At 38.9% G+C, this 16,102-nt stretch overlaps 1 protein-coding gene across 1 annotated transcript in view; it reads left to right on the forward strand.

The window, feature by feature from the left end:
* The window catches only part of col7a1 (collagen, type VII, alpha 1), a 94,352-nt gene that overhangs the window by 68,653 nt on the left and 9,597 nt on the right, over positions 1 to 16,102 (forward strand). Inside the window, exons 87-105 of the mRNA XM_053498170.1 lie at positions 6,226 to 6,261; positions 6,344 to 6,424; positions 6,833 to 6,901; positions 7,965 to 8,000; positions 8,124 to 8,183; positions 8,756 to 8,800; positions 8,917 to 8,952; positions 9,033 to 9,068; positions 9,162 to 9,221; positions 11,343 to 11,468; positions 11,771 to 11,842; positions 11,923 to 11,958; positions 12,076 to 12,135; positions 12,455 to 12,499; positions 14,714 to 14,749; positions 14,836 to 14,871; positions 14,958 to 15,014; positions 15,699 to 15,770; positions 15,869 to 15,940. Coding sequence (XP_053354145.1) covers positions 6,226 to 6,261; positions 6,344 to 6,424; positions 6,833 to 6,901; positions 7,965 to 8,000; positions 8,124 to 8,183; positions 8,756 to 8,800; positions 8,917 to 8,952; positions 9,033 to 9,068; positions 9,162 to 9,221; positions 11,343 to 11,468; positions 11,771 to 11,842; positions 11,923 to 11,958; positions 12,076 to 12,135; positions 12,455 to 12,499; positions 14,714 to 14,749; positions 14,836 to 14,871; positions 14,958 to 15,014; positions 15,699 to 15,770; positions 15,869 to 15,940 — 1,071 coding nt within the window. The remainder of the gene's footprint in view (positions 1 to 6,225; positions 6,262 to 6,343; positions 6,425 to 6,832; positions 6,902 to 7,964; positions 8,001 to 8,123; positions 8,184 to 8,755; positions 8,801 to 8,916; positions 8,953 to 9,032; positions 9,069 to 9,161; positions 9,222 to 11,342; positions 11,469 to 11,770; positions 11,843 to 11,922; positions 11,959 to 12,075; positions 12,136 to 12,454; positions 12,500 to 14,713; positions 14,750 to 14,835; positions 14,872 to 14,957; positions 15,015 to 15,698; positions 15,771 to 15,868; positions 15,941 to 16,102) is intronic.

The following is a 16,102-nucleotide window of genomic DNA, read 5'->3' on the forward strand; positions in this document are numbered from 1 at the left end:
CTGAAAGATATTCACCTGATTTCACAGTCACATATTTGCGATGAGATGATTCGATAAACTGAATGACATCACCAAATCTCTCATTGGTAATTTGGGGGAGAGGACAGAATGTCTGTGTAATGTCTTGTTGCAGTTACGTCATGACAGAACACAAAGTTACATGACATAGAAAGAAACATAGGATGAATTCCAGCTTTCGGGTCTGTAACCAGCTCGATAGGACGCAAAAGCACTGTACATAGAGTGTATACACTGTTATGACAGGCGTGAAACTTTAGAGTTAAAGACTATGGCAGCACATACTGTAGTAACTATACTGGCAGCGTGGCTGGTAACGGTGTCCAGTTCATGTGTTAATGATACCTCATGCCGGTTTTTTCAACGGCTACAAAGTCTAGTCTTTATGCAGCAAACTGAAGCCTTTTTGTCTAATGATCTCATTAACAGGTGGTTTTCTCATGGACACACAGCTGTTTAGTTCCAATCCTGTAAATTCTAGTCATAACATATGTGTATGGGAATGCTCTCACTTTCACTATTAAACAACCTGTTATTTTTGCTGTTGATTTTTTTCACCAAGTCAAGTCAAGTCAACTACGAGTTTATTTCAGTTCAGTAGACAGTAAAACGGCACGACTTTACATACGTGCATAAATTAACATCATAAATTAACCAAACCATGCAACTTCAGCCTGTGTTTAAGTGAACTCCATTCATGATCTTTGTTCGGCCACTATCCTTCCAGGTTTTGCTAATGTGTTGAAGGTTCTTAATCCAGTTTCGTCAATTTAAAATTTCCTCCTCCAAAGTTTTTCTATGCAGCCCAATAATTTGACCCTTCTGAAGCTGTGACAGGTAATCATTTAATCTGATGTAAAGGTTTTAAAACGTTTTTGACTGCCATTTTATTGCACACGTAACTTCACTATCGAAGTCTGGGTAGCGTTTTTATTTCTCTTATTGAAGGGTTTTGTCATGATGAGGTGGTTTCGGGCTGTGGGCTTCTGGGTTGAGGCATAGATGCAGATGGTACGAACGTACAGTGTCTTTTTTTATTCCCCCCAAAAAAAACTAACATGAACTTTAAAACATGCTCTAACATAAAACGAACTTTGTTCAAGTTTTGTTTAAACAAACATTAATCAAATAATAACTTACACATACGAGGTACTTAGACAAGTATCAAAACATACAAGGAACTAAACATAGTAGACTAAACATACTAGGAAACAGACTGGTATCAAAACATACCAGGGATTAAACAAACAAGGGACTAAACATACTTGACAGACTTGGCTAGGCCCGCTAGCTGTTTCGCACACTAGCTGCTAAGCTGAATGGTAGCCAAGGATCCAAGGCACAAACAGACTAGGTACACAGCAGACTAGGTATGAAACAGACTAAGAACTAAACAGGTTAGTGGCTAAACAGGTTAGTAACTAAACAGACTAAGATCTAGACAGACTAGGAGACTAGACAGACTACGATTTAAGCAGGTTAGTAGTTCAGTGGTTAGTAGTTAAACAGACTAGGAACTAAACATACAAGAGAGGAAACACAAGAGGCTAGTCACACACAAGGGTAAACACACAAGAGGCTAATCCTCCTAGCGGCTAATCCTACTAGTGGCTAACCATGCTAGAGGCTAAGCTTACGCTAGGAGACAAGAAGACATACATTTTGTGTAGTTTTATGTTTTTGGACTCAGTTTCCCAGAATGCACCTCGGTCAGGTGATGAGAGCGCTTACAGGTTTAAATGCTGGTGAAAAAATATACAGTGTAACATATGAAATTAAACGTTTTCTTTTGCAAACGTTGCATGATTACGAATGTTACAGGTTACAGTATAGAACAGCATTTCAGACATCTGTAACCTAAGGAATATCATTATGTATGCTGCTTACTTACTTGAACTTTCACTTATTCTATACTGTTGCTGGGTATCAGTATGTATCTTACAAGGCAGGTTAATACTCGTTTCATTGGAAAGGTCTGATCGGACATTTGCTGTTGACAAACTCCGAAAGCTATAGCAGTGTGTCTACTAACCTGCATCTGCTGCAAACCACATTTATGCAGATGTTCTTCATCCTGATACCGAGCTAGCTATATATTACACTACATCTATTCTACTATAAGACTAGCTAGTTTGTGTACCATGTCTTCATTAAGAGCTGCACCAGGTGATCACCAAGTGTAAAAAATGTTACTACCAATTTACTGTGGTCATTAATCCGATTTTAGATGGCTGTTGTCTGAGTGAAGATTATTAACGGCGCTTTGAACCCAGGAAGGAAATTTCATCCGCTTTCCCTGATCTGATTTGTCCACGAATTTGTCATAGCTCAAGATGATAAAACCCCAACTACAGCACAATCTCCTGCACCACAGCCAGCAGAACATACCAAGCCTCACCGTATTATATAATTAGATTCGCCCTCATCGAATTCTATTCAGAGAGCAGCCTAATAAACTGGATAAGGCTGAGAATGCGTACGGCTCCTGATTCAGCTATTCGCTTATTGACGTTTCTGGCTGTACTGTATTATAATTGATGGCCTTTGTCATACAAATGACTGGTGTTATCTGTCAGCCAGCTCTTTTTAATCCAGCGTGTGTGGGATGTGCTGCCTCTTGCTGCCTCACACTGTGGCTCTTTTTTCGAGGCTTCTTTATACTCAACAATGTAAAGAATAAATTCTAATGCAAAAACAATGGCAGTTTGTTTCCAACATTTTTTTGATGAAGTGAAGCACAATAAGTACAACGAGACAGCATACATGCACTTACTCTCCACTTCATTAGATATTTGCATTAACATGCATACCTAATCAGCCAATTACATGGCATGAACTTAGGCATGAAGACATGGTCAAGACGATCTACTGAAGTTCAAACCGATTTTGAAAGTGACATGGTTGTTGCAGCCAGATGGGCTGGTCTGAGTATTTCCTAAACTGATCTCACAGGATTTGTAATGGTGTAGAGGATATCTTCTATCTGAGACAACCTACCTGAGTATTATTACTGATCGTATCCATCCTTTTATAAGCTCAGGATAACAAGCCATGTCACAAAGCTACAGTCATCTTAGACTGGTTTCTTGGACATGAGGTCTGGAACACTGAGGTCACTGCACTCAAATGGCCTCCACAGTCACCAGATTTCAATCCAGTAGAGCAGCTTTGGGATAAGCTGGAACAGGAGATTTGCATCATGGATGTGTAGCTGACAAATCCACAGCAACTGTGTGATACCATCATGTCAGTATGGGACCCTCCTGCATCTTTACAGTATACGGAGACAATACATTTTGGGTTCACAGCACCTTATACTTGATCTAGGGTTAGTCTAATTTGGACCTGTAGTCCTCATTAGTGGACATTTTATAGCATCATTTGATGGTAGCAAAGCGCAATACACTAATATACTACACTAATACTACTAATACATTTATTAGAAACACAAGAGGGTGTGAAACTCAGTTTCATGTTTAAAGGCAGTGCTTAGATCTCACACTTATCAGGTCCTACTAATCACAAATGTATAGAAAAAATAACAAATACATAAAATTTCAAAATTTAAACTCAGGTCTTAAGAGGGTGAGATTATATATTATTAAATGCCTATTACTGTCTTGACTTTTCTTTATTGGCTTTGAGATCAACAGCAACAGGCCGAGGTATGCAAAGGAAGGGTTGTTCTTAATAAATCTTTCTCAAGCACAAAGACATTTTTCAGAAACCCCAAACTGATCGTGACTCTGCTGGTGTTTTACTCGTTTTTCTAAATTCTTGTCTGTTTCTGGGACAGTCCTCTCTCGGGTTGATCAACAATTCAGACGCTTTTTAATAAAATCTAAAATTTCTCTGTGTTACATTTTACTATAAAGCCGAGGATGTCTATGTGTGTGCATAAAATCCCCGTCTCTGTGTTGCTAACTGGTGTGTGAACATAAGGGTCAAAGGTTGTCTTGTCTTGAGGTAAAGATGGCAAATGTTTAGTGTACTGCTTTAGCGTGCATTTTTACTCACTCACTCATCTTTTGTACCGCTCTATCCTGTATTTAGGGTCGTGGGGGGCCTGGAGCCTACCCATGTGCTGATTCGAATTGTCTTGCGATTTTATAAATATAACGATTTTATAAATATCTTAACTAGATAGCACATTTTATTCCGATTGTTACGATCCTAAACAAATCTAACAAATAACTTGCTCCTGTCACACAGGATGCTGTGCTGCCTGCCAAGGTGTGAATTGTTTACATCACACCACCTGTAGAATTATAGAGGAATTGTAATATTTTACCACCTTAAGTGCAAACATATATAAATTAGAAATGGTTGAAATTTGGAGTCAGTGATACAGATAATCGGATTGATTTCCCCCAGATCTCTAATGCACTGGATTGATAAGGAATGATTATTGTAGTCAGCTAATGAACTAATAAGATTTTGGAAATTGATTAAGAAAGGGTCAAGGTCATGGCAAGGTCAAATATATGGAAAAGCTTAGCTTGATTGCTTTATTCTTATTTGTTGCATACGTAAAAGGTATTTCAGTCATGCGAAATTACAACAATGATGTCTAGACTAGTCAATGGCGAAATTGTCAAGTTGTAAAAAAAAAAAAAAAAAAAAACCTTTGGAAAGTTCTTCAGTTGGTTAAGGTAGTGCTGAGAGCAGAGCACATGTGGATGCTTCATGAAGTTGAATGCACAAGCATTTCCTTTACTTCAGTAATGACGAATAAGAAGGTCACCATATCCAGCTCCAAAGATTCGAGATGTAATGTATAGTGCCGAGCTCTCATTCACGTCTCCACAAGACCTTAAACAAAACCTGTCCATGCACTTATCTCCAGCAGAGCAGATTACAGTAATGGCCTCTTTACTGGTCGGATCATCAGAATACTTACCAGGATGAAAAGACATGAACACATTACGGTATTACTCTGTCTCTCAGTCAGATACAAGACTCATTTCGGAGTGCATGGAAAAGAAAATCACTAAACAGCCTTGGACGTTAACACATCCTGCCTTATCAGCTTCAAAAGACCTTACAGTACTGTATGTCCCTGGTGTGTGGGGAGATAAAGCTATATCATTATAGAGAGACTCGGTGGTAAAATGTATACCTTATAAAAGTAATAAGAGCTTTGGTTTCTACCTGACATATCCGAAAACCCAAATAGACAGTTTGAAGTCTGGAAATTCATTGTAAAAGCATTCTAAATGACTTTGTATTTAAGTAAACTCACCTAGTCTTTGCTTTATACACTGCTAAACAGGAAGTGTCTCCTAATGCAGGTTTTTAGTTCAAAATAATATCCTGGTAAAGAAAAGTCTTGGCTTTGCACCTAGTGTGTGTGTGTGTGCGTGTGTGTGTGTGTGTGTGTCTGTCTGTGCGTACACACTGTGCACTCATCTGAGTCTTGTTAATAGCCACTCAATGCAGAGATGGAAGACTCAGCTGTCCCATTAGGACCTAATTATGTTTCTTTTTTAGAAAGTGTTAATAGATCGCTGGAACATTTTCTTCTAAATGTGTTCTCTCACTGGCCACGCTTTATAAGCTTATGTTCATCATTAATTATTTCAGAAGGTATATTCGACATATTCATTGTATAGATTAACCAGCAGACTGTGTTTTTAACAGGACATTTCAGAGAACCGAACCAAGTGCTTGATGGAATAGCTGATGAAAGGATGAAAAATTAAATGGCTGAAGTTTTGAAGGCTAAAGTGTTTTATACATGAATAATCAGAGCTTCTGTAGCAGATGCGTTGATTTACATATACATTTATGTAAATTATTTAGCTGAAAGCCTTTCCTCGGGCCAGAGATGAGCAGCAAGGCTGGAGACATCACCTCTGACGAACGTCCTGACAACATGGCTTGTTAAAAAAATATATATATATTTATATATGGCAGTGAGAGCAGCAAGTTTAAAACGCTTTAAGTGTAGTTTAGAAGTGTGCATTTTGCTTACATCTTCTACAAAGTCAGCATCTAACCTGTTCAGGTTGAAGCACGACCATGCAATGAGACACATTCACTTCTAAATGTCTTATACTGTATACTGTAATTCTCATGTTAGTTCTTACATCAAAGAATTGTGATCAAAGAGTTTTTATGCAACCTGTACAAAGATCAGCTTAACTTATTTAAGTCGAGTGTGTGTGTGTGTGTGTGTGTGTGTGTGTGTGTGTGTGTGTTTTCTAGGGGCCACAAGGACCTCCAGGACTCCCAGGACAAACGGTGAGACTTGTATAGCACTTAGCTCATATCCAGGACTGTACAGATTAATGCACTTCGTGACGTCTTTCTTCCCCTCACACAGGGAGAAGGAGGAAAACCTGGGGTTCCCGGAAGAGATGGAATACCTGGAAAGGAAGGAACACCTGGCTTACCGGGAAAACAGGCAGGAAGATCACTTAATCACTCATCTGTACCGCTTTATTCTGAATTCAGGGTCACAGGGAGCCTGGAGTCTATTCCAGGAAACTTAGGGCATGAGGCGGAGTACACCTTACATACACACTTATTCATACACTATGGGAAATTTGGAAAAGCCAATTAGACCAAAGCCATGTCTTTGGACTGTGGACGTACCCTGGGTAACCCACCAAGCACATGGAACAAACTCCATCAACACAGAGGCAGGGATCGAACGTGGACTGTGGAGAAGCAAGGCGACAGTACTAACCACTACACCACCGTGCCGCCGGCAGAAATATCATTCAACTCAATGTCATGTCCCTTATATCTTTAAACACTTGTCTCTTTTTATACTTGTGCTTTGGTTCACTCTTTCTCCAACTCCCTACAGGGCATCGCGGGACCAGCAGGACCCCCAGGGACAAAAGGCGAGCAAGGGGACAGCGGACCACCTGGAAAAGTGTGTACAGATATCTGATCGTGTAAAGCCAGCATTATACTTGATGCTTAGTTCCTTTACACCAACTACATTGCTAATCACATTTTTATCTGTATACATAATGTACATCTGAAGGATTAAAAGTGATGTCCACTGGGACTTCAGGGCAAAGCAGAAATTCTGTACCTCCAGGCAGTGGATTTCCATTTTGACCTGTAAAACAAGATGAACATTTGGTGATGGAAGAGATGCCAATAAACTCTGGCATTTTTTTTTTTTTAACCATAAACTCTGGCATTAATTTGAGGCTTAATGAGCTAACCCCTTAATTCAGATGGATGATATAACAGATGCTTAACATCTAAATGTTAATTTAACATTTACAAGAGTCTCCAGTGCAAGAACTATATCCATGTTGGAAGATATAGCAAGCTGCAAGCTGCTTTTTTTATATATTAAATTCTAGAAAGGAAAAAAAGTACCTGTTCCGGGAACAACTATTTATAGGTGCAATAATATAAATAATAGCAGGAGCAACCTTTAATGTTCTGCTCAACCTTTTGGTCGAGAAAATTATCTGTATCTTATTAAAAATATATCTCAAACGTAGACATGTTTGTGTCATCTCTACCACTTGGTTTAGGTATGCTATGCTAAGCAAATTCACTAGATGTTGCCTAATACGGAGTGTTTCATTTTTTACGTATTAGTCCAGTACACCATTGTTATGGTTGTCATGAACACATTCCGCACCTCTGTATACGTTAAATTACTCTTAGTTTTGTGGATTTGTACATGACGGATTTGTAACCATTTTTTAGGAAGGCAATTTGTATGAACATGCATGTAATGTAAAGTGTACAGTCAGGCTTAATAGTGAATACACAACGTGGGAATTCACGGCACAGCTTTGGTTTTTACAGTCTTTTGCACAAGTCATCTTTAATGTGGATTATATTACAAGTATAACACCCTGGCCTAGTGTGTATACACACATACGTCATATCCTTATGCTCTTTAATATCCTCCTTTCTCCTGTTCGTTAATCAAGTTCTCGGCTCTATATCTCTCTTTCTCTCTGCAGTCGGTTGCTGGACCCCCTGGAGTGAAGGGTGAGCCGGTGAGTCACAGCTCAGGATATGAGAAGTCATTTGCGTTACATGATTACGGATGCAGAGTGAATTACAGATGTTTTTGACTGCTTGATCAACTACTTTCTTTCTTTCTGAATATAACATTAAAGGGTCCTTCGGGTGAAACTCTGCCTGGTGTAGCAGGGGAGAGAGGCTTACCCGGATTGCAGGTCAATCTCAATCTATTCATCCATTGATATCAATATTAAACTTTGCATCACTTGTAATACTGTATATTCACATGATTTAAAGGTTTGATTAAAAACTGAAGAAAAATGAAGATGGAAGGTTTGAATCAAAATCTTGGAGTGAATCCGGACTGTTTACAACTTTAAACACCATCAATCCCACAATAAAATCAAACATTTTGAACAATAAAACACACAAACCTAGGCACCAGCACAGCTTATTAACATTCTTGAAACCTACGTATAAGAAATGCTCTCTGTGCTGCACACGTTGCCCATTTACTCATCGTGGGCTTAATTTGCATACTGAAAAGTGATAGGCTCTTGTATTTTGTGATGTAATGATTTGTGCCAGTGCGATGTTTAAAGCGCAGGGAAGCTTTTCAATGCTGTTTCCTGGAAGGTTTTTACATTCTTACCATCTGAAGACGTAAATAAATCTCTCTGAAAAAAAATAATAAAAATCTCCAGACTTGTGATGTAAAATGTCAGGTTTAAGAAACAGACTTTACATCAATAAACTAACAATAAACTCCAACAAATAAACTTCGCAGGGGATTAAAGGAGATAGAGGACCAGCTGGAATCAAAGGTGAAAGGGTGAGTATGAAAACCATGCATAAGTAAACCCTGGCATCCTTTTCCACAAACACACCCACACATACTCACTTACACACACTATATTGATGACTTTATGTCATGTGTCGGCCCTGTAGGGTGCATCTGGTGACCCGGGAGAGGCAGGTGAAAATGTGAGTATCTGTTTATTTAGACAAGTGACAGATCTATTGTTCACCTGGTGTGATTCTAACAAGTCTTTCTGTCGTTTTAGGGACAAAGAGGACCACCCGGGCCGAAAGGAGCTAAAGTAGGGCCCTAACTCTGATTCTGCCACTGAGACGGATTATTTCAGCCGTGCCTGTGGGGTGATTTTGTTGAGTTTTTGTTTGTATGACATTAGGGTGAAGCAGGTGTTGGAATGGTTGGTCCTCCAGGACAGCCTGGACCAGCAGGCTTAAAGGTATTAAACTTAAGTTACGTTCACTTTTCAAGCCATGTTGCTCAATTCCCATTTTTTGGGTCATGTCATTCATACTGTAATTACAAGCCTGAGTGCGAGTACTTGTTCATGTCAAACAAAAACCTGCTTGGGGTTTAGCTCTGGAGGACGGCGAGCAGTTAGCAGGTGAGCAGGGCTGCAAAATCAGATCTGTGTCATATTAGGGTAAAAAAATGTGAATTGAATCTCTCCAGGCTGGTAATGTGATATAATGTGATAAAGCCATATTTACAGCCACACACACACACACAAACATTGTTGTTGGTTATAGATCTTACTTTGTATTAGCATAGCTGAATGATACTATTGTTGGATTTAACACTAATGCCAAAAAAATTTTGGGAAACGGTAAACGAATGACAAAAAATGAAGATGATAAGACATTTTTATAATACAGAATATGTTCTTCAGAACTTTTTAAATAGTTTTAAATATTTAAAAGGTTAGCCCTAAATCCTCACATATGTCTAAATAAGATCTAGTATTGTTATAAAACAAACAAACACGCATGTAAACCCTCACAGTATCATCATATTGCGTAACCTTACAGCTTCCACTGCAGCACTCGTCCTCTCAAAGTGATGGTGAAAATCTACTGCAAACACGAACATCCACAGTTAAATGCCAGTGTTGTCACGAGTCGCCTTGTAAAATGTTAACAAGCGTGAAGCTCTCGGTTTTGCACAGTTTTATGCGCTTCTTTTTTAAAGAAGAGGTCAGAGAATATAGACGCCGTTGCCGTTGTTCAGTTAGTGCCGCTCCAATTACTTGCATGTTTTCATGACCTTTCTTTCTTTTTAGTGAAAACCTAATTCGACGTTTGATTTAAACATGTCAAATCGCTGCAGTCTATACCATACGCGCACGGTTACTGAGCATCCACACCATGCTAGTCATACAGTAGCAAAGGCTTAGATGATGCTAATCGATGCTAAGTGATTCTCAGACCAACATATGATTATGGTTTCTATATTCATATGGTGACAATCATTTGTGAAAGTAGTCACAAAGTAAATCATCTGCACGGCGAAATCATGTAACTCACTTTTACACAGTTGAAGCCCGTCTCAACCCCTTCCCTAATCCCAGGTGCAGATGCTGACAGATGATCAGGTGTGTGGTTAGTTACTGCTGATGCTGAATGGTTGGAACAGACGAGAGGGGAAATGAGGTCGCTGCTGAGGCTGTTACATAAACAATGAGTTTTTAAGTTGTCTTTTAATCTTTAGGCCCGTGGTAGGCTGTCACAGGAAAAAGTTGTTTTCATTTATTTCCGTTTTATCTATATCATATTTAATTTGAAGAAATGAGAGGATTGTACAACATTGTACTCCTTCACATATATTAAAAGTGGTATGTTGAAGAAAATCCACTGAAATATCCAGTCTGGGTCAAGAGCCTTCAGTAACACTGGTCTCTGTAAATTATAGCCATTCTTGTGATATACACACAGCCAATCATCCTGTGTAGTAGGAGCTAATTATTTGCCATGTTTTTTCACAATTCCAACAAAATCCAAAAAAAATTTATAAAAATTGGGATACAGTATTTATAAAATCATAATGTATACAAAATCGCAAAACAAATAATATAGAAACCAAATTCAAATTCAAATTTTATTTGTCACATACACAGGCATACACAGTACGATATGCAGTGAAATGCTTATACGACCACCAGTGACCTTAAAATAATAATAAAAAAAAAACATACGTATGAAATAAATATGGATAAAAACGAAAGACTAAAGAAAATGAATTTAACTAGTAAAATAAACACATTGGGAGGTTCTGGGAGATTCCCATCCCAAGATAAAATCTTTTGGCACATTCAGTTTCTTCTCTTATTTTAAAACAATAAACTTTACAGAATTTCTCTACTCAGTTATACAACTTATACTGTAGTTAAAAAAATCAATTAACAATAAGAAAAACATTAATAATGATGTATATTGCTAGCATTAGGAGGCCATAATGTTTGCACAAACAGATAAATACTTTATGTAATAATTTTCTTTTAAAACTAAAATATCTCACATTCGCTCTATACTGTAATATCAACTTGACTTGTGTTTTGTCTAAGGGTGATACTGGTCTCCCAGGCCCTCCAGGCCCACCTGGACCTCAAGGTACATCAGGAACACCAGGACTCGCTGGTCAAAGAGGGGAAGCGGGTCAACCGGGAAATCCAGGACCTCCAGGAGACAGGGTCAGTGTGACGTTTTACTGCAATGGAAACTCAGATGCACATAAACCAGGACTAGTATCTGTATTTGTAACTGTAGTTAAATGTCAATAATCTCATAATGTTAAACTACAGTATAGGCTGGTGGCCCTTATTAGCACTTTAAAGTCCTCCATATGTAGAGGTTCAGATGTGGTGTCAAGGAGGGTGATGAATGTTTTTGTCTAATATTGATACATTTTCATTATCTAAAGTGTAATTTGGGTGATAATGAGGGCGACCACATGGATGTCGCGTACTGATCTGAGACTTTTGGTCTGTTTAAGGGGCTGCAAGGCTTCATAGGCAAAGCAGGAAACCCAGGAACGCCTGGTAATGCTGGACCACCTGGACCACCAGTGAGTGTGAACAGAATGCATGAGTTTGAGTTGTTGTTGATTTCCTTCCTATACGCTCTCTTTCTCTCTCTTCTTATCAGGGTACTGCAGGAACCCCTGGGGTTAAAGGAGATAAAGTAAGTGTTGTTTTGTTTTATTGCATGATTACGGAATAATCTTTTTTATTTTCTTTGAGATTTTCTTTTAGTAGAAAGATAAAATATTTGTTGAGTAACCAGATCTCTCTTTCTCAGGGTGAGGTTGCTGTAGGAGTACCAGGACAGAGAGGAGAGAGAGGCGATCCTGGACCTCGGGTATAATAATACATATAATAATAAATAATGATATTTTTAAGCATGTATAAATATAAGAAGTTATATATGATATACATTTAGTTATACACAGATGACATGACCACCTACAGTACCTAATATGGGGCAGGAAATCTGCTCTGGTGGTAATAGGAATATAGGCTTTTAAACTATTTGTGTGTTTCTCCTCTAAGAAATAATTAACTTTGCATTCATATGATTAAGTTACTAAAGGTGCATGGGTACATTATGATATTAAATAACAGTACAGGAACATTTGCATTGCATTTAACCACAACCTTTGCTCGTTGTGTGTCTGTAGGGAGAAGAAGGACGACCTGGAGCAGATGGAGAGAGAGGTCCTCCGGTAATTCTGATCACATTTTCCTTTCTCCTCCTATCTACCTGTTTATCTTATATATTCTCTACTCATTCATTGCATCTCTCTGGCGCCGGTGTCCCTGGGTGTTGCTCTGTCCTATTCATCTTCATCACACCACACATGCACAGAAAAAAAAAACGAGTCCTATCAGTTGTGTCTATGTCTCCATCAAGATGACTAATCACACCTCACAGACACGGAGCTCAATATCTCAGTGTGTTTAAGGGGACGAGGAGCAGATCGAGGCAGAGGGGAGGCACACTGCCTTTTATATTTATTTAAATACACTCACCTCTCCCACTCACTGTCATCTCCTTAAATTATTAATACAGTGTGAATGAATTAAAAATACACACATATACAAACCTGGTGGCTCACACAGCAAGTCTTTTATACATACAGTAGATACGAGTGTACATCAATCAGTTGGGCTATTAGTTAAACTTTTGAATTACTTTTCTCTCTACCATTTATTTTGTAATGTCACATTCATGTGAATTAATAACAAACACTTACTCAATATCTCAAGCTCAGCTCATATGATTATTTATGGATTCACTTGCCCAATAATTCTCAGGTTGCCCCAAAGTTCCATCAGGGAAGAAGAAAACCCCCATAGATGTGATAACCTGGTGATTCAGTACATTCAGGTCGTCAGCTGACTTCATTCTATTGTCCCATAATGTTGCTGAGTCTCGACCTGAGCGAATGAAGCAACACCAGATCATAACACTGTCTCAGCGGCTTGTACAGCGGACACTATGCATTATGGGAGCATCGCTTCATGCACTTCCCTTCATAAAGTGTTGGACAGTTATTATAATCCTAGTCATTTCATATCATTAACAAAAAAGTCATTTCATTATTAATTAATTAATTTACCAGTCAGGGTATTATTACATCATACAGGCTGTTGATAAGGTATGTATAGATGTTACTCTAGCATCATAGGAAGAAAGAAAAGCATCAAAACTATTTTTTACAGAACTTGCTCAACATGTTCAGACCTTATTTTAGTTCTGTACCGGAGTTAGGGAACATTATATTATATTCCATATATATTCCTATATTATGTTATATTCCGTCCATCCATCTAGGGACCTCTATAGTCCAACTAGTGACCATGGAGGTTAATGGTGACCATTGAATTTATTCCCATTCTTATGACACTATGGGCAATTTGGGAACGACCGGTTAGTCTAATCAGCATGTCTTTGGACTGTGGGAGGGAACCAGAGTACCCAGAGGAAACCCACCAAGCACAAGAAGAACATGCGAACTCCATGCACTCTGACCTTAAGGTGGGAATTAACCCCACAACCTGTAGGTTCAAGGCTACAATGCTAAACATTAAGCCATTGTGCTGCCGTACCGTAACATTTTTCTCATAATATTATACATCTACAGTAGTAGGTCTAAGACGAGTTTGTACTATTGCACTATTTTTAATGTGCATTATGTATAGACTAGGCGTGTCGAGATAAACAATGAACCAGGATGTTACTGCCTCTGTTTCGAGGCCTTGAACTTAAACTTTCCCAATAATACAGAATGCAGAGACCTGAGCATGTAATAGCGAGCTTGTTCATTAACTGTGAGCACACTCAGAGCCATACGAGCGTGCAGAGCAGTAATTCGGTCATGCAGAGATGCTCCTGATTGCTGAGCGCTGACATACACACAATTTCACATTTCCTCACTTGTAGAAGCTGCACTCTGCTTGTAAGTCAAGTGTAATTTTGGGCTTTGGGGCGATAAACTAGACTAATGTTCCCACTGCTCCTATTCATCACTCTTAATCAGTCGTCTATATATTGTGGCGTGGGCGGGGCGGCGGCTGACGACCAGCATGCCTTGCGGGGATGTCGGTGTGTTCACCATGTTGGGGAAAGGTGTTTTGGTCAGTGGCTTCGGCCCTGTTGTGTGTGAGGGGGTGTGTGACGTGTGAAATGTGCTCTAGTTCAGGCTAACGCTGAATTAGATGTAGGCTCCTGAGTGAAGGTGCTGCTCATGCCTTACATGCTGTGTGCTTAATAAAGTACTCCCAGCCATTGCATTGGGTAGCAAATAAGCTCACTCGTCTCTCCAGCATTCTTCCCGGCGTAAAAACGCTACAATATATTATATTATATTATATTTAATTATATGTATATTGTTGTTATATTGTTGTAATACATAATATAACTCTGATGTGTGCAGGGTTTTCCTGGTGGCAAAGGAGGCAGAGGAGAAAAGGTAACTCACAAACCGTTTTAAACGATTCAGTTCTGATTAATGTTCAAGAGGTGTACTGTAGCAAGTATTTCTCATCATAACTCCAGGGGGAATCAGGACCTCAAGGAGAGAAAGGAGAGAAGGTAAGTGTCTGATTTTCAGTATCATGCAAATGCCTATGAAAATAAGCAAATGCTTTAATTTGACTTTTTATTTTGTCTTTTTTTAGGGAGAAACTCTGTTGGTTGGTGGGCCTCCTGGAGAGAAAGGAAATAAGGGCGAAACGGTGAGTTAGTGTCACTTAAAACAAGGGAACGAGTCAGCATACGTTTAGCCTTAATTTGTACAACGGTATAACAGTATTTTCTCCACACATTTATGTTACATCAGCTCGTCCAGTCGTGGTTAGAGTTAGTCCCACAGGCATGCAAGGAAATATAACATAACTGGTTAAATAAACAATCACCATCTGTTGATAATAATAAATGATGTTTGTGAGACTGTTATAATTAGTTAGGCATTTTATTTCATATCATACTGTGTAGGAATGTGTATGTGACGAATAACAAGCAATATCACACTCGAGGTCGTGCTGTTGTACTGAATATCAGAATGGCTGTGATATCTTCTGGACTCGTGCTATACCTTCGTGTACGAGCACATCACACTGATATTCATTGCTTAAATATAAGACATAAGGGTTTTTTCTAGAGAAATACTATACAGTATACAGTTTGCATATTTGTATACTGTATATTTCCTAGTATAAGGGTGCCAAGTTGATGAACATCCTAGGGAAAAAAATTTAAACTTACTATTTAAATTTAACTTTATTTTTAACTCCTTGTATAAAATGAATGCAGGATTGCAGGTAGAGATGGTTGAGAACCTCATGCATCTCTTTCTCACACATGATCACGCATGCACATGAAGATTCAGGACAGTTTACAGCTTCTCAGTGTTTCTACAGGGAGATCGAGGAGCTAAAGGACTACAAGGTGAAAAGGGCGTTAAAGGTCAAGAAGGGCCACCGGGGGTACAGGTGAGACACGTGTGTGTACAGATATGCTTACAAAAGCCGTGTGTACACTCTTGTACATTGTGTAAGATTGTTTTTCCTCCCTCTCTCTCTGTGTGTAGGGTCTGCGTGGAGAGGCTGGAGAGAGGGGCGCGGCTGGGTTCCAGGGGGCTCGTGGTCCAGGAGGACAGAAGGTACAGTATGTTCTGGAAATGTGCAGAATATTAATATATAGTATACAGTACTGTTTAATTTCCTCATTCTATAATCAACATAATTTGATATAATCGTCATTAATTCAGCTACTGTATACAGTAAAATTAATGAATGTACCTAACAACACTGCCTCTGATCTA

Source organism: Clarias gariepinus, chromosome 6, assembly GCF_024256425.1.
Source record: "Clarias gariepinus isolate MV-2021 ecotype Netherlands chromosome 6, CGAR_prim_01v2, whole genome shotgun sequence".
Taxonomy (NCBI): domain Eukaryota; kingdom Metazoa; phylum Chordata; class Actinopteri; order Siluriformes; family Clariidae; genus Clarias; species Clarias gariepinus.